General features: G+C 34.3%; 1 protein-coding gene and 1 long non-coding RNA gene across 3 annotated transcripts in view; one reads left to right on the top strand and one right to left on the bottom strand.

Annotated features, from left to right (window-relative positions):
- The window catches only part of LOC136829294 (uncharacterized), a 142,131-nt gene that overhangs the window by 99,180 nt on the left and 20,554 nt on the right, over nucleotides 1-22,397 (top strand). The gene's annotated exons all lie outside the window — the stretch shown is intronic.
- The window catches only part of LOC136829292 (neural cell adhesion molecule 1-like), a 78,338-nt gene continuing 66,181 nt past the window's right edge, over nucleotides 10,241-22,397 (bottom strand). The window contains exons 11-17 of one of the 2 annotated variants that reach the window (XM_067087638.1): nucleotides 15,993-16,129; nucleotides 15,596-15,708; nucleotides 14,992-15,187; nucleotides 14,180-14,458; nucleotides 13,089-13,207; nucleotides 11,576-11,719; nucleotides 10,241-11,179 (exon numbers count right to left, since the gene is read on the bottom strand). In XM_067087638.1, the coding sequence (XP_066943739.1) occupies nucleotides 10,586-11,179; nucleotides 11,576-11,719; nucleotides 13,089-13,207; nucleotides 14,180-14,458; nucleotides 14,992-15,187; nucleotides 15,596-15,708; nucleotides 15,993-16,129 (1,582 nt within the window). In that variant the 3' untranslated portion in view covers nucleotides 10,241-10,585. The remainder of the gene's footprint in view (nucleotides 11,180-11,575; nucleotides 11,720-13,088; nucleotides 13,208-14,179; nucleotides 14,459-14,991; nucleotides 15,188-15,595; nucleotides 15,709-15,992; nucleotides 16,130-22,397) is intronic. The other variant, XM_067087637.1, reaches the window with a different exon arrangement.

A 22,397-nucleotide genomic window follows, 5' to 3' on the forward strand; every position in this document is an offset into this window, starting at 1 on the left:
AGAGACAGACAGATAGACAGACCGACAGACAGAGAGAGAGTCATTTTGATTGTTTTTGTTTTCAGTTTATATTCTCCAGCTTTTAACTTTTAAAGTAAAGCAACGTTAAGTCGCATCGTATAACTCGCTACGCTTGAAAGGTCGTCATACTTGTGTCAAGAGAGAAACCCATTTCTGTCGAATACCCTTCTGTCCAAGATGTGACCACACATATCAGAATATTTCATTTTTACTTTTTTTTTCAGTGTTCCTTATTGAGAAATTATATTTTTGTGCGTTATGTATTGGGAGAATACTTCCCCTTAGGGTTAGGATTTATATATATATATATATATATATATATATATATATATATATATATATATATATATATATATGAGCTATCATGAGAAACATATGTCCTGGGTCAAAGTATTTTTAATTTAAATTATATATTTTAAAAAATGGCATGTATGTATATATATATATATATGTATATATATATATATATATATATATATATATATATATATATATATATATATATATATATATATATATATATATATATATATATATATATATCACACCTGATTTAGGTTTGAATATGGAGAATTGTTGAAGGCAATAATATTATAGGTCAGTAAGTTACAAAAAGCATTCAATGACTTATAACGTTATTGCTTTCAACAATTCTCCATATTCATACTTAAATGATGTAATGATTATGTTGGGTTGGGTAATGCATATGAGAATGATATTCTTCTCCTATCAGATGTAAAAATTAAGTTAAATTAACACTAAGAAAGTAGCCTTGCGTTATTTCAACCAGCGCAATCCAAATAATTACTGTACTATGATGATTTTTTATCCTTTCTAATAAAATACATTTATTAAAAAGTCAAATTAATGCTCTTTATAACGATTATATTGATAATTTGTAGATATTATTAATGTAGTAAAATTTTTTATTACATATACGTTAAAAAAAAGCTTCCTGAATGTGTAACTTGATGCTTGTTTAATAAATGATGTAAGGTTGCCCGTGCATTAACAAAACATATATGAACCATTAAAAGGATAATTAGTGTTATATAATAGATATCTTTATTTTACTTTGCAAGATATTTTGACCTTCTCTGTTCCTGGCTACGTTTTTAATAATGAAGGTTAATTAGTTTATCAGTAGTTCTTCCAGCATCGCTGCTTTTTGTACAATTATGAGGTGGGGACCCCTTCTACGTAGTGTGGGAGAGATGAAAGAAAAACTAATATCACTTTTCACTCTTGACAGTTTTCAAACGAAAATGAAAACTCGATAAGAGACTTCATTTTCTGATATATACAGGGATATTTTTATCTGGCAGTTTCCTTTAAATCTGTTATAATCCGATTACAGCCTCCCAGTCTGCTACAGATTTCAAAGTTCTAGTGAAATCCCAGCATGGAAAAGATTAACACAATTTAAATGTAAAATTACCGTTAATGGAGATGGAATAATATAAGTATTTTTCTCCGTCAGCCTCCGGCCGTATATGAAACCATAAGTTTGACTCGGTGTAATTTTATATATGCATAAAATATAAATAAATGTGTTACCCATGGGTTAATTGTGTGCGTTTGGTTCCGCCAACAATGTTATCTAATGCCTTTTTAGTTAATTCAGATTATACTGATTGAACTCCAATATATTTTAAAGTGTCATACTTCATTTCTTTCCTTATTTATTAAATAAACTTCCTTTGTAAAAACACATACTACCATTTAGTTATTGTGTGTTTAAGTTTTCTGGACATCAAAATTACTTCATATTTTTTCCATTTGGAACTAAGGTTTGCAGCTTATCCTGAATGTGAAAACTCGAGAAATTAAGTTTATTGTGGCTTTACAATTATATGCGTATCTGGGAAACGTTACTAGTAGATTATATATATATATATATATATATATATATATATATATATATATATATATATATATATATATATATATATATATATATATATATATATATATATATATATATATATATATATATATGTATAATTTTTATAACATCACCGTGATATTCTTCATATTGACAAATATGAAGCTACAAATATCGTTTGATATCGAATTCGCTCTTCCTCGGAAATAATTCCGAAGGTTAAGAGTATCGGCGTCGCTGAGGTCGTTGGTTCTCGCTGTTCGGAGGATCAGAATCCACCAAGCCACGAACCGCTTATCAGTTATGACTTCCATTCGGTATTATTTCCGAGGTAGAGCGAATTCAATAATAAACGGCAGGTTTTTGTTTGTGATATAATATATATATATATATATACATACATATATATATATATATATATATATATATATATATATATATATATATATATATATGTATGTATGTGTGTAGTATATATATCAGTGTTGTCACTTACACAAACGTGGCCTTTTTATAGTTGCAAATAACCCACAAGAACCCTTTTAATGTAAAATTCATGGTAACTTGGTATAACATCGACCCAAAGGGAATTATACATACGCACAACTGGTTCGACCAGGATTCGAACATAAGTTTTTGGTTTGACACGGAGGAATGGATAAATCCAAGTGTCATCTGTATAATATCCATATGGCATAGGTTCGAATCCTGGCCGGGCCAGATGCCAGGAGAGAGAGAGAGAGAGAGAGAGAGAGAGAGAGAGAGAGAGAGAGAGAGAGAGAGAGAGAGAGAGAGAGAGAGAGAGACGTGACTAGTTCGCTTACATTTAATATGCTTACTGGACAACCCATTGCTCTGAAAGCCGTATCTATATCAAGAAATTCTTAAAAAAAATATAGGTTCAGTTTAAAAAATGTTTCTTAGGAGACAAGGTAACATTTCTTCAGAATCTATTCATCTGCAATGAGATACTGATTACCTAGTGTGAAAGATGTTTCGTTCACAAAAGGCTTCTTTAAACTTAAAGTACATACCTACATAAATATATACATGCACACATACATACATACATACATACATACATACGTGTGACTGTACAGGACAATATCACATTTTTTAACATAATCGTGGAACTGTGGTACACGTAAATTTTCAACCCGGCAATTTCCGTTCTCTGCATTGATATTATATGCTATTACGAAGTTCCATTGTAATAACTGAAGAGGATATATTATCCTTCTTATTTCGTACTACACATTCACTACAAATTTAAATGAAATTGGCTCAGAATTTTTTTTCATTAAAATTGTCACATTTGTTCCACGGCCATATTTATATATAACCACATAAAATACTAGCTAGAAGAACTTTCGTAAGTCATCCTAATAGTTTCCTCTGCCGCGACACATGCAAACCAGGTCAGCGGAGGGTTATAATTTGTATATATTGGACACCCGGAGAGCTGTCTGATGGATCGAGAGCGTGATGGGTTCACAGGGTAGAAGAGCATTTCCTAGCAAGGCCGTAATGTCAGGTCTGAAATAGAAATGGATTATTTTTCTCTCACGTAGGTCAAGGTGTTTATATATATATATATATATATATATATATATATATATATATATATATATATATATATATATATATATATATATATATATATATATATATATATATATATATATCTGTATATATTATATATATATATATATATATATATATATATATATATATATATATATATATATATATATATATATATATATGCAATTTCTATTGAAGTTAATGGCAGTGTTCTCAGATACTATCTTTTATCAGGACTTTGAATCAATCTATGATTCTTCTTTTTCTCTTCAGGCAAGCTACTTAGGAATAGGGAAAAATATTCAAGATTCTTTCCATTTATTTTAGTCGATGGGCCATTTCCACGCTCATCGGCGACGTCTTCAGGACTCATTTCAAATTTGCATGCAAAGTTTTTATTACCGCATGCGGACTTTTGAATTTTGAAGTTAACATCACTGTGGTGCTGAATTTCTATCGGTCGGCGGGTCTCATTCTCTCACTTGGTGGTCTGGGCGGCATCATGAACGTTCCTGGTGCTCTGCAGGAAGCGTCCTATGCTGCAAATTACAGCAATGTGCATGGAGAAGGGCATGATTCCTGTCTGTGGCCAGTCAGTCGTGATTTGCTTCATTGTAGAATCTACTGGTCACTTTTACCAGATACATATGTAACTCTAATAGCCACAATGCCCTCTTAACTTCTCGAATTCTTCGCGCTTTTTTGGATATGCTTGTAACTACAAAGCCGTAAGATCCAAACGCAAGAAATTGAAGAGACTTTGATGCCCGGTCGCGGGAAACGAACCCGCGTCACCATAACCACAAGGAGGTGACGTTGCCGACCTGACCACGAGAAGTTAAGAGGGCATTGTGACTATTAGAATTACATATATATATATATATATATATATATATATATATATATATATATATATATATATATATATATATATATATATATATATATATATAATCCTGCCTGAGAGAAAAATAACCCATTTCTACTTTACATCTAAGACTAATGTATTCTAAGGGAATGCGATCTATAATTTTTTTCTATCCATTAATGTGGCATAATTCCTATAGGATTAATTGGTTAAATTTACTAAATGAACGCCAATTCCTTGTGGTCAACTTTCCTAGCAAGACAAGGAGTAAAGACTGCCTTCAAGTCTGTAAGAAGTTACAGTGTCGTATATGGTTTAAGAAGTTCCCGAACATAAAAGCAATTAAATAGCAAGTTAGTGAATGGTATGCGCTTCCTCGAATGGTATCGCAGAACTGCAAATATAATTGCCATTCATACTCTGAGGCTGAGCCAAGACAGCATCGTAATGAAATAATTAACACAAGCAAAGAGAGAGAGAGAGAGAGAGAGAGAGAGAGAGAGAGAGAGAGAGAGAGAGAGAGAGAGAGAGAGAAACAGCTGATAACCCGTAGTTATAGCCCATAAAATGCACACTCACACTCCTTTTTTTCTAGCTATTCTCATTTGTATTTTCTCATTTTTTTATTATTTTATCATAATGTTTACCGCATAAGAGATGAAATAACAATAAAATTTACAATCCAAAAGACAGAAGTGCCCAGTAGCGTGTGCGTATATAGTTATGCTATGCACATGTCCCTTTCCCTTTGTTTAAGGAAAGGGGAGACGATGTATGGGTAGCTCAAGTTGTTGGCAAAATTTATGACATAATTCACAAAGAATTATGCATTAGTGTACAAATACTTTTAATTAAAATTTTGCTGTGAATATGAGCAATATATCTTGGACGAAATATCAAAAGTATGCGTGATAATTATATCAGAGTCAACTAAAAGAAAGAAAATAAAAGAGTTAAACGGTGACATCAACACTGATGAAATGGCACATGCAGATCTAAACACAGACACACACACACACACACACACACACACACACTCTCACCTACACGCACCTGTACAAGTAAAGCTTCCGTGATATTGTGAGGTGAAATTAAAATCATTAAATCTAGTAAAACAGAAACTTAAAGAAAGCCTTAGACTACATCTGCATTAGGTGACGAAACTTATATAAGAACGAATTCAGAAATGAATTCGATCCTGTTGTTTTCGGTGTCTTATTTGGTGAGTTCTAATTAGTAACTTACCAGAGAATCGCCTGCTTCCTCTTGCTCAGTTATACTAAACATTCTAAACTTCAGACTTCTTCACTTCATTCTAAAGTACCAAGACTTAAAAGACTGCAAAGGTCACTGGTTATAATGTGTTATTTATTCCTTGAATGTTTTTTTCTGGAGTTATGTTACATAAACAAGAAGATAAACTTTTTTTCCTCATAAATTAGCATGTTACGAAAACGGTGAAACAGAAGGCTTCAAGAAAAACAATGAGTAACTAACGGATATACTCTTGTGGGAATATCTGTGGCATTAAGGTAAAATACCTTAGATATTTTTTATATAAATATGAACAAAATGTTCCAGTTTCTTTAATATTTCTGGCACACTAGGGTACAAAGCAGCCCTTGGTTACCCACAGTTAATCATTGAGGAAGGAGAACCAATCAGACAACCACACATAACGGCCAGTTTATTTGAACAAAACAATTCGGTCACTCGTAACCACTACAAACACGAACATTTAGCATAAATCTGTAAACACCTTCTTGGTCCTCTCTGTGACACAGTCACGATCGATATCAAATAAGCGCCTCGTTTATCGTCCTACTTAGGAATAGTTATTTACACTAAATTTCAACCCTAGCCTTCTTTACAGGTGGCTTTCGGAAACTACTTTTAAGGGGTCTGTAGTTAATGAGGGATTGACTGTTTGATTAAAATAACAATATATGTCAAGGCTCATTAATTCGTAAGTGTGCAACATAGCTCATGATTGAAGCAAAAAATACAGAGGACAAAGAAAGCATATTACTGTTATTGCCGAGTATAAAACATGGTTGATAATGTCACTACAGTATAAAGTCTTTTTTAACAGTGTTTACAACATATACAGTTCCTCCAAAACATATAAATTGCTGGGAAATACCCGGAAGGATTTCTGTTCATAAACTTTTAAGAAGTATTTCTAGGTGACATAGGATGAAGGAATTAGAATCACTGGTTCAGTTGCTCATTTCTTTGACATTTCCTGTTTCATGATAAGTCAATTTTATGAGTGAGAGTTACTGCAGATCGTTATAGTTTTTCGAGATAAGACGGACATTTTAGAAGATGCGGACAAACCTATCATGATCGGATGCTATTTCCCTTCTTCAATATCATACGGTCATATCGAAAAAATTACGATTCCAGATATTCCCTGTTCTCTCAGTTTTTTCACGACAGCATCGTCGTCTAAGTATTCATATTTACGCCTTCTTACTTATTTCAGTGTCATTATGAGAGAGAGAGAGAGAGAGAGAGAGAGAGAGAGAGAGAGAGAGAGAGAGAGAGAGAGAATGTGCGTGACCACTTGAATATAATGCTTTGGGGCCGCAACTCCGAAATCATCAGCCATAAAGATATATCATTATCATCTAATGCTGAGAGAGAGAGAGAGAGAGAGAGAGAGAGAGAGAGAGAGAGAGAGAGAGAGCAACTCTTTACTCTGAATAAATCCAGCCTCAATTTCGTAATTCGATCCACCAAGTTTGAATATTTTTCCCAGTAATCCCTTGGTTCTTAGTGACTAAAGCAATATTCAGCGGAGTAGATATACACGTGGACAATTCCCAAGATGTACTATTTTTTGTGTACCATTTATTACACTTACGATGATCTTTCAATCAGATGAACGAACATGCGGGGTAAATTACATGTGATACAAATTGGGGCTCGTAGATGAAATACCTCATTCCGTGGTCAAGGAAAACTTTGAAATTACTGGATCCATAACACATTTACACTATTGCTGTTCAAATTGTTTAAAATCTTTGGAACGAGATTTACACACAGCAATGGACGTCCGTGACCTTCCCTTAGTATAAGTGTTATTAACAAGCAACTGAAAATCTATGTCTAAATAACTTCAGATCATTTCTTTACTCCTTCTTTAAATAACTGTCAAATTTCCCCATTCTACTGTTGTTATTTCAATGCGAGAGGCATTTGACTTAGAGGACACATTTCCCACAAAAGTAATAAACAAATATTTACAAGTAATATGAAATATATAAACTTACAAATATCACATATATTTATAGTTTCATAAACTATATTAAAGCTTAAAATGCAAAACTGTATAAAAATAGTTTTGGATTTACCTCCACAGTAATCTGTTAAGAAACATCCAATGAAGTGAGTTTATCACTTCATTTTATGCTTGTTCAGTCATGTTACGAAATTAGAATACACTTACCATTCACACAACGATTCCTAAATATTTATGGAAACACGCATACACACATGTGTATATATATATATATATATATATATATATATATATATATATATATATATATATATATATTTATATATATATATATATATATATATAGATATATATATATATATATATATATTATATATATATATATATATATATATATATATATATATATATATATATATATATATATATATATATACATATATATATATATATATACATAATATTTATTTATTTTATTTATATATTTATATGAATTGTTATTAATACATATTTTCACAGCAATACATGAATCTATACTTGTGAGTAGCTTTTATACAATCTTCCAGGTAAATACTTTACGTAATTTTTACGTAGACAAGACCAAGTTTTTTCCAGCTATAGAATCTTTTCAATTAAGGAGATATATTAACTTCTGTACCCAAATATATGTCGACGAAAAAGCATCGATAGCCATTTTTATTCCCACGTGATGAAATTTATTCGGCGATTCAATTTCTTACTCCACCTCGGAAATAAATTACCTTCGCGTACATACTAGTTTTCGTTCACAATTATTTCCTTTCTTTCCACTTTAAATACTAGTTTCTTATTATACGTTCTTTAATAACTGGATTTAACGTATTTCTTTTTTGTTATGATTACATAGTTTCTTATCAAATTTTCAATTCTTTCATGCTCGTTATGAATGCCTCTAAGACTTCATAAATTTTTCATTTTTCGCTCTAAAACAATACACATTTTCACTGCAGTTTTTCAGGTGATTTATATTTCCTAGCCACGTTTGGCAACTGTCAGAAATTCAATAGAAGGAAGTGAACACCAAAGTTTCTTACCTATAAACGCCATCCAATAACAGATTTATCTCCCTTCACCAACCTTCGTCTATACCAGTGGTTTTCAGCGAGGGGAATTTCAGAGTTTCAGGGGAGGAGGGGAATTGTGACCACAGATAGGCAGGCTCAAACTGGCTCTAGGACCACACAAAACGCAGTTCGCGTCGGTCCGCACTACTGAGAGGTCACGCTGGGCCTTCTCTCCGTTGGCTTGTTTGTTTGTATTAGTATTTTGTTGCACATTATTTGGAATGCACCTTTTGAGGCAGGCAGTTTTGGAAAGGGGGGGAGGGGGGCGTGGATGACATTCTGATATATGGTGAAGGGGTGCATGGGGCAAAAAGGGTTGAGAACCACTGGTCTAAACATTTTCAACTTCAGCATGACGTTATTCATTACTCATTTTCGTCATAAAACATGACTCAAGCACAATGAACAATGCGTTCTTTCTGATTCTTCCTCCATACGAGTATATATCCAAGAGAAATGCAGATAGGCCGACTAAAAGATGGACACATACACACGCATACATACATACAGTACATACATACATATATATATATATATATATATATATATATATATATATATATATATATATATATATATATATATATATATATATATATATATATATATATATATATATATATACATATATATAATTATATATTAAATATTATCATTTAACTGCTTCCAGAGAAGATATTCGCAGTTAATCAAATGGCTTGTGCAACTGACAGTTAATTACAAGTTTTCTGATTCAACTCCAGCTCGGATTCGCTAACTTTAACGAAATATTTATGTGTAATTCACTTTTTGTGTTACCGACCTCCATTTCACTTTTTTGTCATTAATTTGCAGTCTAAGCGAATGTTATCCTTTGTCTATTCCATTTAATGATATTTGCTGGATGAGATTATTAATTCAACTTCATGCATAAACTGGTCGTCTCACTTTTGTAAGGTCGGTGGTTCGTACCCGGCCTGCCACCTTTAAAGTCGACACTGCTGTAAAATGTGATCCAGAGATTGCCTGGTGCAGGAAAAAGAGATAGAACTAGCATCCTTAGCCCTACAGAATTGCTGAAAATCCAGCATGTTATATAAATATATATATATATATATATATATATATATATATATATATATATATATATATATATATATATATATATATATATATATATATATATATATATATATATATATATATATATATATATATATATATATTTATTTATATATATACAGAGAGACAGAGAGAGAGAGAGAGAGAGAGAGAGAGAGATAGTTAACTCATTCACTAACGATGATGAGAGAGTGAATGGTAGATAAACTTGATATGAGAAGCAATGTAGGATTCAAAACATTTATTCAGTTTCGGAAGAAAACTAGCTTTTCTTAGATGCCTCGGTCTTGCTGTAAAATCTTCAAAAATTATAATATAAACATTATATCATATCAAGCTTCTTTTTCATCACCACCTTTATTTCTCTTTCAATAGCTGAAAAAAACAAGCATGATCTCTCCATCTTTTTTTTTTTTTTATTCACGATCGCATTTTTTATTTATTTTTCACGTTGTTTTTCGAGAGCTATACCATCACAGTGAATTCGCAGTCAGTAACAAAGCCCTTGAAGCCTCATTTTGTATTTGCTGTTTATAAACCTTAAAATTTAAAATTTTGTTCAATACCAGTTTATTATTTCAATTCCATTTCCCAATGAATTCTATTGAATTTCAAAATAGTTTACTTTGAATCATGCCCCTCTTTGTTCAATGTTTTATTTCTCACTCGAGAATTGTCCAAATAAGTTTATGCCTTGCATTTTAGTTTTTCATCCAATAATTCACAAAACACACTTTTTACTAACATTTCATTTTTATTTTGTTAAAATAACAATTTTAAACAGCACTTTCCATTTTGTTTTTTCGTTGGGTCCTAGGAATCGTGTTGGTCAAGTGTTGGCATGATTTTACATCAACAGCCTCTTTAGGGGGTTGTGCTTTTAAATGTTTGGTTCTGTTTAGAGAAGTCGTGAACTGATCTACTGGCACTGGATATTTTCTTTGGGTTTTGGATATGTCTTCCATGGACTGGAAGGATGGGACAGAGACAGGCAATGGTTCTGGAGGGACATCTCTGTAGTGCGAGAGCACTTTGAGCGAGCCCTTTCTGTTTATAGCGTGGGTCACCGAGGGGACGCTCGAGCTCTCCAGCACTGAGATAAGCTCATTCTGACAGTGATGGACGCTGCAGAGAGAACTCCGGGGAGCCTTCGACACTGACCCAGGAAGGATGTGCAGGAGGGCAGGGAAGACTTTGCCATGGTCTTGACCTACTGCACTGACTTGGGATTCGGTTGGGCAAAGTTCTCCTCTTTGACTGGCCACGTGATAATTCTCTTCCTGATCAAGTTGTCCTAGAGGTGGAGGAAACTGAAGGACGCAGGGGTTGTATTCTAAGGAAGAAGGGCCGATGGATGAAGGCTCTTGAACCTGATGAAAGAAATAGCAAGGATTACTGGAACTGAACTGAATCGAACATATGAGGAATCTGAACAGCATGTACCACATATTTTGACTCAATATGACTATCCCGATTGTTGAGAATTTTAAAAATAGAAGCTCGGTTATACAAACAAGTTGTATGGAAATGAAAAGTACGAATTTTAATTTTTCTAAATTTATTATTGGTTGTCTCTATACAATACACACACATACACATACACAAAATCAAAAGAAAGTCAAAATACGTGGCCCTTCCAACATGTTTTTATAGCCCAGTGCAATCCCTATAACGCTGTAAAAATGCTTAAAACCCCTGACGTTGACTTTATTAAAACATTCTAGAGAAGTGAATCAATGCAAATTAGCATCAAATCCATATTTTACCTGTTGCAGTTGAGCAGAGTCAGTATAATAAGGCACATTTTGCAATTTTCTGGCAGGCGTTTGCAGCTGTACTTCAGCCGAGCACTGTGAATAAGTGTAATAGGTTCCCTGTTCCGGATAGTGCGAGTACTGAGCGCCACTAACCTGATAGAGGGAGACAGAGACAAAGAGAGATAAAGAGATATGGTATAAAAATGACATCTCTCTTTTGGTCTAATATTATGTAAAGAAACCCGTTGCAAGAGCAGCAAAAGACTACATCCGTTACAAGAATTGTTGCTTCAGCTTGGAATTTTGTTTTTTTTTTGGTAGCTTTACTGCCTCTGCTACTGTTACGATCACCGTTGCTGCTTTTTCTGTTAATAATGAAACTATTGTTTCAAATGGTGCTCTCATCATGACTAGTAAGGTCGTTGTTTCTTGTAATAGTTGTTTTGTTTCTTAAGCCAGTGATTATATTAAATTTCTATCAGCCATTGCAACATTGTATGGTTAAATTATCAAGAGCAAATTATTCATTTGGTATCCTAGCTTGGCAGTTAAGTTCTTCATTTAACATCTTAACGATGTTAAATGTTTTGGTTTTCTGTAAAAGAAATCTATTGAGATGGTTTTGTCTGTCCCTCCGCACTATTTCTGTCCGGCCTCAGACCTTAAAAACTGTTGATGCTAGATGGGCTGCAAACTGGTATGTTGATCATCCACCCTCCAATCATCAAACATACCAAATTGCAGCCCTCTAGCCTCAGTACTTTTTTTTTATTTTATTTAAAGTTAAAGGTAGCCATGATCGCGCGTCTGGCACCGCCACAGGTGCCAACAACACAGGCCACCACCCGGCCGTGACTGAAAGTTTCATGGGCCGTGGTTGAGAGTTTCATACAGCATTATACGCTGTGCAGAAAACTCGATTGCACCGTAGAAACTTCAGTACAGTTTTTACTTTTTTCATTGACAAGATCGGACATTTTCTTTAGTCCTTCATCAAGAAGCAGCTGAAATTTTTATAACCGAATTCCTTCGGTGAAGCAACAATTAGATGTAAAATGAAGAGGAACAGTTGACAGAACTATCTCAAAATTTTAAATCGGTGAGGGATGGGAAGAAAAGTTATTATGACTATAAATACTAATGGGAGCAAATAGGAAAGGAGTGACGTAGGAATAAAACCACAAAAAAACCAGAGAAACATAAAATATAGATTCGGTATTTAACGAAAGACTTAGCAGTAAATATTACACAGCATAAGTGGGCAAATCGATGAACTGGAAGAGAAAGAAGCTGCAATTGTTAGACTAAAATTCTGTTTTAAATATTAAAAAAAGAATCAGTTAAAAAAATAAAAGTATGTGAAGAAGCGCCAGTTATTGCAACTACGTATGTGACTACGGAAGAAAAAAGAACCCGAAAATAAATCAGTTAAAGCAATGGAAGAGGAAAAATACATGGCTGATAACTTTCAAAATACTAAGAAAAGATAAAGTTTAATCTTCTTGTCAGAATAAAGCTGTACCTCTGAGGACGGCGCTGGCGCTCCCGTTGCCACCGGATATTGTTTGTCTCCTCCTGCCACCACGTAAGGAGGAGCTGATATCGTTGAAATAAGAGCTCCTTCGGTCGACCATGAAGGATCTGTAAGCCCCAACACCCATCCCCACCAAAAAATAAGAAATACAATTTCTTCAGTATTTTAGGGAGGTTTGTTTCACTATATAATTTTCCTGTTATATATCTTGCTGTACAATGCCTGTCCATCCAAGTTGAAGGGTCTGTCAAAACGCATGAGAAAATATTCATAAAACGCGATTTACTCCAAGCGAAAAACACCATGTAATTATTTATATACATATATATATATATATATATATATATATATATATATATATATATATATGTATATATATAGACAGATAGATAGATAGATAAATTTATATATATATATATATTATATATATATATATATATATATATATATATATATAAATATATATATATATATATATATATATATATATATATATATATATATATATATATGTATATATATAAATATATATATATATATATATATATATATATATATATATATATATATATATATATATATATATATATATATATAATATGGCGTTTTTCGACCGAGTAAATTGCTGATTATGAATATTTTCTCGAGGTTTGACAGAACCTTCCACTTGGATGGACAGGTACAGCAAGATATATAACAGGACTTATATCTTTAGAGACAATATGAGAGGCTCGGTGTTATATAAGATATCTTGCACTTTAGCGGGAGATGGCGTTGTTGTATGACGTCATTTCATGATATCCGATCAATCTAAATTAAGTACAAAAACATTTTATTACTAGAACTATAAATTGCAATCTAATGTTCCTCTTGTTTTCAGTCAATTAAACAACTTATAGTTTCACTAATAAGATATTTCTGTACTTAATTAATTTAGATTGAACGGATATCATGAAATGACGTCATACAACCACGCCATCTCCCGCTAAAGTGCAAGATATCTGACCCTCTCATATCGTCTCTGAAGATCAGTAACAATATTCACCACAAAGGCAGTCGGTTCTGTCTCTCAGACTGACCTGCCGACTGCTGAATGTCATGGTGGCGAGTAACCTGCGGGGTGGCTTCAGAAACGGCTGTCTCTGTAGTCGCTGTCTCCTTGACTTGGCACTTGGAGCTCGCTTCGCTTCCGCTCCCAGCGCTCAATTCGTTCTCTTCCTCGTTTCTGGCGGCGTTGCGACAGACGCGAAACCACACCAAGGCGACGGAGGCCAGGACTATTAACACCACCGCTCCGATGATGCCTAGGATCACCTCGAGAGGGACGCCCTTGCCGCGGACTCGGTCGCGTGCTGGTTCTGATCGGAGAAACGAAAAGAAAGTATTCCGAATTACATGCGATGGCTGAGCATAAAGAATTGCTTATGACATCTTTTGTGATTTCTTTTGTGCCGACTAAAAATATTGGATTTTTGTTAGATTTCTGCAATCAGTTTTGTGGGGGAAATGTAAATGCTTATAACACTATAGGGGAAAATAATGCTACCTATTTTAAGTTTATATTTTGTTTTAAATGAACTTATATATTATCTCATGAACTTATTTTTTTAATGATAAGTGCATTCTAAAAATGGTCGTAGACGAACAACTTGTTGGTCCAGTGTTCTGTGAGTCAGTACTTTGTCACAACAATATTGTAGAAAGCACCTTCAACATGCAACCGAGATCAAATTTTTAGCCAAATATTAAGAACTGTAAAAAAATTTTGACTGTCTACGATCGGCTTGTGTTATGCATATAATGAGCCAAATTGCATTTCAAATATCCGTTCTTCAAATGATGGAAAGCAACTTCAGTGAGCTGCGCTTCCAAAGGACAATACCACAATTACCTGCGCTAGTTTCTTCCAACTTCTCCAGCACCTTGATGGTGTAAGCGTTGAGCTCTATGAGTCTGGAAGTGCCTTTCTCGTTCACAGACGCCAAAACAATTCTGTATGATGTCGCAGGCTGCAGGTTATTGATGGTGAAGGAAGGAGTGGCCTGACTGAACTCGGCTATCGGGGAGACGGCTCCAACTTTGTATAGCTGCAATGAAACCATTTGCTTTAGCTGGCGAATAATGTCAGTCATAGATGCAGGTATGATATTTCATTAAACATCTGAGTCTAATGCCTATATAATCTTTCCCTAATGAATTCTCAGTCTTGAATGTAAAACTGGCATTTCCTGCGAGTCATTCATTTAATGCCCTTTCAGGAATATATTTCCCGGTTCTTACATTTACCAAAAACACCATACCCTATAACAAAAACTAGACTGATAAATTTTTGGCTGGTTAGCAAGAAATCTGTAACACGTGAAATAATTACATTTCTATCAGCAAAGCTTCGCGCTTTCGTACACATCAATAGCAATAATTTGGTAACAAAGGTGGCCTTCAAAACTCTCCAACTGAGCAATATAAGGACACGAGCATGTGAAACGTTTACATACATGAAGGATGAACATCTGGTTGAGGCCTCCATCATCTCCTGGCAAACACTGGACTTGAAAAGAGCTAATCGTAACATCAAACACTTTGCAATTGTGAGGAGGATCTGGCTTTCCTGGAAGAAGAACATCCTGATTGAAACTGCGCCATTGAGAGTAAAAGGAAAATTATTGTAAAATATCATAAAAAGACGCGGAAGTCACTTTTAACATTCATATAACCCCTTAGCCACTCAATATCTTTATACTTTTTCACATACCTTGTCGCTACAAACCTATGACCCGGATAAAAGAACAAATGAAGAAACTGTGACGCCCGACCACGGAGAAGCAGTCGAGTAGTGATGGTTGTGAAATCAAAAGATTAAAGAAATGGATGACTGTAACATCGATTTTTTACCTGCAGCCACTATTTGAAAGACACAGGGGTATTGCTGCACTCCAATGGAATTGTTTGCCCAGCAGAGGAGAGTGCCGTAGTCCAACTCGTTCATGGGTGTGTAGTTCACTCTGGACTCCGTGCCAACCACCACGAACCTTTTCATGGAAAGCAATAAACGTATTACGGTTGATTTATCGACATGTTGTTGGATTGGTATATGTGCTATTGCAGTCCTACCAATGAGAGAGAGAGAGAGAGAGAGAGAGAGAGAGAGAGAGAGAGAGAGAGAGAGAGAAGTCGTGAACGCGGTACCAACCACCACTATTTTTTTACGCGATTTTAATCAGAAAAAAATATATTATGCTCTCAATTTGTTGTTAGATCTATATAAGAATTTTATGGAAGATTTAGAATTGAGAGAGAGAGAGAGAGAGAGAGAGAGAGAGAGAGAGAGAGAGAGAGAGAGAGAGAGTCTCTCTGCCATCCACCACAGACCTGTCAGTGTATATTAAGGATGTTTATATAATTTTTTATGGTTCGATGAAAACGTGTTTGAAGAAAACTTAAAACGAGAGACAGACATAGTCAAACCTACGTGCTCTAAAATATGCTAGTCTTTTTAACAAAAACTAGCACTGGCATCTAGTTGTCAGTCAGCAAATATATTTCATGGCACAGGGATAGACGGTAAATATACAGACAATGAGAGAGAGAGAGAGAGAGAGAGAGATATTTATATTTCATGAGAAGAATGAAGCTGCAAATGATTTTTTCCCCGGGAAGTCGGGTTTTTGTTGACGCACATTACACACACCAAAGACTGGTTTGTAGAAAAATGAGAAAATGTTTTACTTTCAACCTGAAAAAAAAATATCAAAAGAGTTTAAGCGATTTCCAGGGCCACATTGTATAAAAATGTTTGTGTCAAATATTTCAGCATTCCTCGTCCGGTGATATTCACTCCCCCAGCACGTGTAAGTTTCTTATGATCAGATTTTTCATTGCAGAATATACGGAGGAGAGTAAATGAGTCCTGCAGTTATGATATGAGCGATGTCGGAAACTCATTAGTATGTAGTTGTTTTTTTTTATTATTCTGGGGCTATGTTAACCCCTATAATTATTACCAGTTAGAGACATAGTTGGCCCGTTTTTACACCATACAAAATAAAAATTTAAAATTCAGAATCCTGTCATACAATACAAATCAAATTTGTCAGTATTTTTAACGGCACAAAAATTAAGCTTATTTCACTAAGAATTTCTTTTTGTTTATAGCTAGAGAAAGCAGGGTAAGACAGGGCAATAGGGGTACATAAATTTTCAAGATTACGATGAGCTAACGTATCTCATACAACTTGATCAAATCCCAGTTTTACTCCCGTGCATCAATCAGTTTATCTGTCATAGTTTTTACTAATACCTTTGTGAAACAAAGTTATTTAACCTTTGAAGAACGTGTTCATAGCTTTTCCGATTTAAAAAGGTAGATAATCTTTTTAGACTGATATTGCATGTATTGCAACGAGATTGAAAAGGACTTGATACCCAGTCACTCGACATTTTGTGGAAAATGTTTAACTCATTTCTTTCTTTTGATTCAAGAAGTGTTAAAAGTGGTTCGGCCGTTTATGTCTTTAAAAGATGAATAGGTTTGGGTGGGCTGGGAGGAATCTTTTTGTTTGAATTTTACTGCGTATTTTCTAATGGTAGATTTCGTTTAGGCATTTCATAAAAGGACTTCGTATGAATCCTTTATTGAGAACGTTTATTTTTATAATTGTCATAGGAGATGTGTTTTGCATTATTCAAGGTACATTACCCGTTAGGAAAATTTTTTATGCAGTGGTACCAATGATTAATAAAGGATAAAGGATTTCTACGTTTTTACTGGATTCTTAAGGAATTTAATTTACAAGAAATATCACCCGGATTGTTTTAAAAGAATGGTGTGATTTCCCCTTTTTTTTTTTTTTTAAATAAAAACAACGAAAACAGCTGCAGATTAATGTTAAAGCGGAAATAATGGAAAAAGAAGTGATATCGAGTTCCCAGCTACCAACAAAATAACCATTGTAGTAGATATTACACTATAAGCAGTTAAGTAGAGAATATGTTTATCGCCCGCTTGGAACTTTCCTGAATCTATTTTAAGCCATAGTGCTCTAAACGCTTTTATATCCCCATCAACATTCTTTCTTGTACCGACCACAAAGAAAGACGAGTAAGTGGCAGGTGAAAAAGTCTTGGATCCTTAATACTCTTCCAGTTTACCTTATACGTACTCGTGTATTAATTGGGAATGATTTTCTTTAAAAAGAAGAAAACCTTAAAAAGTGAATAGCAAAGTCATCTGTCTCCTACGTAATGAGAAAGTATGCTGGAACTAGCAGTTTGTGACACAGAACACATGTCTAATCATAACGTGGTTAGACATGCATAATGTCAAAACACTCCATTGAATATATGCATTTTAGACATTAATGGTAGTTATAAGAATCTGTTGCCATTATTCGTAAACTTAAGCCATGAGATCCTTAAAATGAAAAATAATAGCAAAATTCAGAATAACCTCTTTAGAAACATTTATTTAATGTTTCAACTGGTTACCACGAAGCAATGAAAACATCATATTGTCTTACACAATATGATGTACATATTGTGTAAATATATATATATATATATATATATATATATATATATATATATATATATATATATATATATATATATATATATATATATATATATATATATATATATATATATATATATATATATATATATATATATATATATATTAGCTGACCAACTCAGCTGCTTGGGAAAACTCTGCATGACAGTCTACGTGTAGGGGGAGGGAAAAGGGAAAAGGGAGAGGAGAGAGAAGGGAGAGGGGAGGGGTTTGTGTTCATGGTCCGACTGACAGTTCTACTTTTTCATGCGAACGCTCACCCTTTGAACAGTCATGGGTGAACTGACAGGCATTACTGTGGTGACTGTCCCTTTTATCCAAGTATTACTGTGCTGTCTGTCCTCTTTATCCAGGTGTTACTGTGGTGGCTGTCCCATTTATCCAGCTGTTACTGTGGTGACTGTCCCTTTTATCCAAGTATTACTGTGTGTCTGTCCCTTTTATCCAGGTATTACTGTGGTGACTGAAAAGCATTTTCAGTAATATATTTCTTTGATCTCGAGTACACGAAATTAGGTATGATAAACCCGTAGAGTTTATTTACCACATAAGTTACAAAGGGAAGGGGGAAGGGGGTAGGGGTTTGAAACCTACCCTGTTATCTAAGTTGGGTCAAATGATGGCCACATGCCAGATTTTGTCTAGATTGGTCAAGCTGTTCGGATTTCTATGGCAACTCACTGCTGCATATTTGTTTGAGTAGGTTTAGGTTGATAAGTATCAAGGAGATACACATTCTTAGCTGTTTTCTTAGCTTCAAAAGCTTGATGAAGTTCAGCCTCATCCTTGGGGCAAGTAACCAATCTGCCATCATCTGTTAGTAGTGGCGGAATGGAAGAACAACCTGACCCAAAGATAGATGACAATTTGGTCCACCTCAGATAAGGCTGAGTAATTCCTTCAAAGTTTCCCCTTTAAGGAATTAATGTAATTTCTCTCAGCCATACGGTAAATTCTATTTGCAGCACGGCGAGACTCAACAAAAATGGTGTGATTTGCATGTGACTGATTTCTTCTTCATGTGTTGAATTTGGTCTGTTTGTCATGGTAAGCTCGTCTACATGTGTCATCAGACCATGGCTGGCCATTTGTCGTAATCTTGATGACCTTTCTAGGGACACACCTTACTAAAATAACGATCAGCATTTCATTTAACTTCTTGGGATCTGGATCTGATATGGTGTCTGAAACATTAAGTGTCTGACACGCTTCAATAATGCGATCGCGAATGGCTCTAGATTTCAGCTAGACCGTTTTTCCTGTGGTGACATTAGGGTTATACTGATTGACAGATATGTCCACTCCAATGGCATAATGGTCGGAAGTGGCTATATACTAGCATACTTTGGATTTCACGATAGCTGGAACATCTGTAAACATGGGGTTTAATCTGTCACCAGAAATATGCGTGGGTTCCTCAATTAGCTGGACAGAATCGGAAGATACACAGTACTCTGGAGTTGTGTGTGCCTTGCGGCCATGTTACGCTGTTGAATTTTAATTACGCCAGTCGCTGTACTTTGCACTGCAGTCTCCACAAATGAGTCATGAATGGATCGTGAAATGGTTGAGGAGGACTTTTTCCTTTTGTCAAGTTCCTCGTTTACCATGCAGTCACTGTAGCTTTTGATTAAAGATAGCATTCGAAAACTAACGATAAATCAACGTGAAACTGAGAACAGTGTATAGAGAGCTGAAAGAAAAGACATACAACCTGGCACTTTGCCTTATTGCCTGCAGTCAGAATTCATCTCTAAATAAGTAGATTTAAGGTATTAGAGTGTAATGCAAATCTGATTATTCAGATTAGCATTACAAGGTAAATTAGCATACAAAGGGAATCCAGGTGCTAAGGTAATTATATGTAATCCCGTCAAGGAGTGTCAAAAGATGATAAAGATGACAATAATAATAACAATAATGACAATACTTAAATTCCATATTATACGTACTTACAATGTACGCACAAAGAATATACGACATTCATCATCTAGTTGCTTTTCAAACAAGGAAAACAGAAAAATATAGAGAAAAGTTAATTTTGCAATTCACATTGTTCTCACTTACAGCATTAGACTTACAGCTGCAAAAATAGTTTTATCGGCCTTAATTTCATAATATTGCATAATTCCACAATTATTATTATTATTATTATTATTATTATTATTTGTGTAGTGTTACTGTTTTGCTATAATTATTGTTAGACGTAGCAGCAGTATTAATAGTGGAAATGATAATAGTATTATTTTCCGTGTTTTTAAAATATGGGCTTCTCTCTCTCTCTCTCTCTCTCTCTCTCTCTCTCTCTCTCTCTCTCTCTCTCTCTCTCTTTTTAAGCATTACTTACTTACCTGTCAAATATGAACCACTGGTTTCTAAAATCTGAAGCGTGTTATGCCTTGGACCTTAAACCATTATTTATTGATAGCATATTGCCCTTCAGCAAGAGACCCATATATTTATCATATAAACTCTTCCTTTTGTAAGACGGCAGGAGTCTCTCTCTCTCTCTCTCTCTCTCTCTCTCTCTCTCTCTCTCTCTCTGTGTTTGTGTGTGTGTGTGTGTGTAGGTATACGTGCGTGGTTCGTACATCATTATTTATCTTGTGGATCTTACCGTCTAAAAGCTGGGTCATGTTATGCGTTTAGAACGTGTGCCCCTCATTTATAGGGTAAAAACATATATTTGCTCTCTCTCTCTCTCTCTCTCTCTCTCTCTCTCTCTCTCTCTCTCTCTCTCTCTCTCTCTCTCTTCCACGTTTGTGCCTGGCAACGTTAGTCGTAACTGGATTATGTAATCATTGTGATTTTGAGACTTCAGAATAATAGATCCAAAAATGTAAAATAATCAATTAGATAAACGAGTATCTGAAAAGATTAAATAATAGAGAGACGAAATATTGACATAAGATTCTTTGTAAGAAACATACTAGTTTAGAATAAAAATCAGGCAAATCTGCGGTCTTTGAACAATCGGAAAATATGATTAGGTTTATTCAGCTTTGAAGCGTATTTAACAGTAAAATAAAAAAGAATAAATATATATCACAGAAATCAAACTGTCAGCAAACCCAGGATGCCACAGCACATCGAACCATTAAGCAAAAGAAACGTTTAATTACTGATCTCTTGGAACCCTCTTCAAATTGCGGTCCTCCTTCTATCCCCTTTTGGCAGAAGACCCAATAGCATTAGTAACCATGAAAATAATAGAGGTGATAAAAAAATTTTTCTGAGAATTGTGCTTATGCCTCCTGCATTAAGTCTTTGATATTCTTTACATTTTTTTTCGTTTTTTGTCATAATGTTTAGAAATCTAACTACAAAGCTGCTATGGCTAGCAATCCTGTGATGTTATATCATCTACAGTATGCCTTATTTGCTGTTAGAATAAAAGAAATATGATGACGACTGTTTTTTGAAACTCATGCTTATTGATGAAATTTGGACATAACTCCTTCTTATATGCTAAGTTTTTTCATTGTCATATTCGTTGCGATAATGCAAGAGAATCACTTGGATTTAGGCGTGATTAAGGTTCTTATAAGTTTTAAAATAAGGTACGTAACCACCGGTGAAGTACAGTAATTCCTTACACATGATCTTCTATATTTAGCTCATTGCTTTACTTATTAGATAACAACAAATTTCACATATGTGTATTTTCTTAATATTCAGCCTGTGGCACAACAGTAATACATATTCAAATATAAATATAAAAAAAACTT

This window comes from Macrobrachium rosenbergii, chromosome 44, assembly GCF_040412425.1.
Source record: "Macrobrachium rosenbergii isolate ZJJX-2024 chromosome 44, ASM4041242v1, whole genome shotgun sequence".
In the NCBI taxonomy this organism is placed as follows: Eukaryota; Metazoa; Arthropoda; class Malacostraca; order Decapoda; family Palaemonidae; genus Macrobrachium; species Macrobrachium rosenbergii.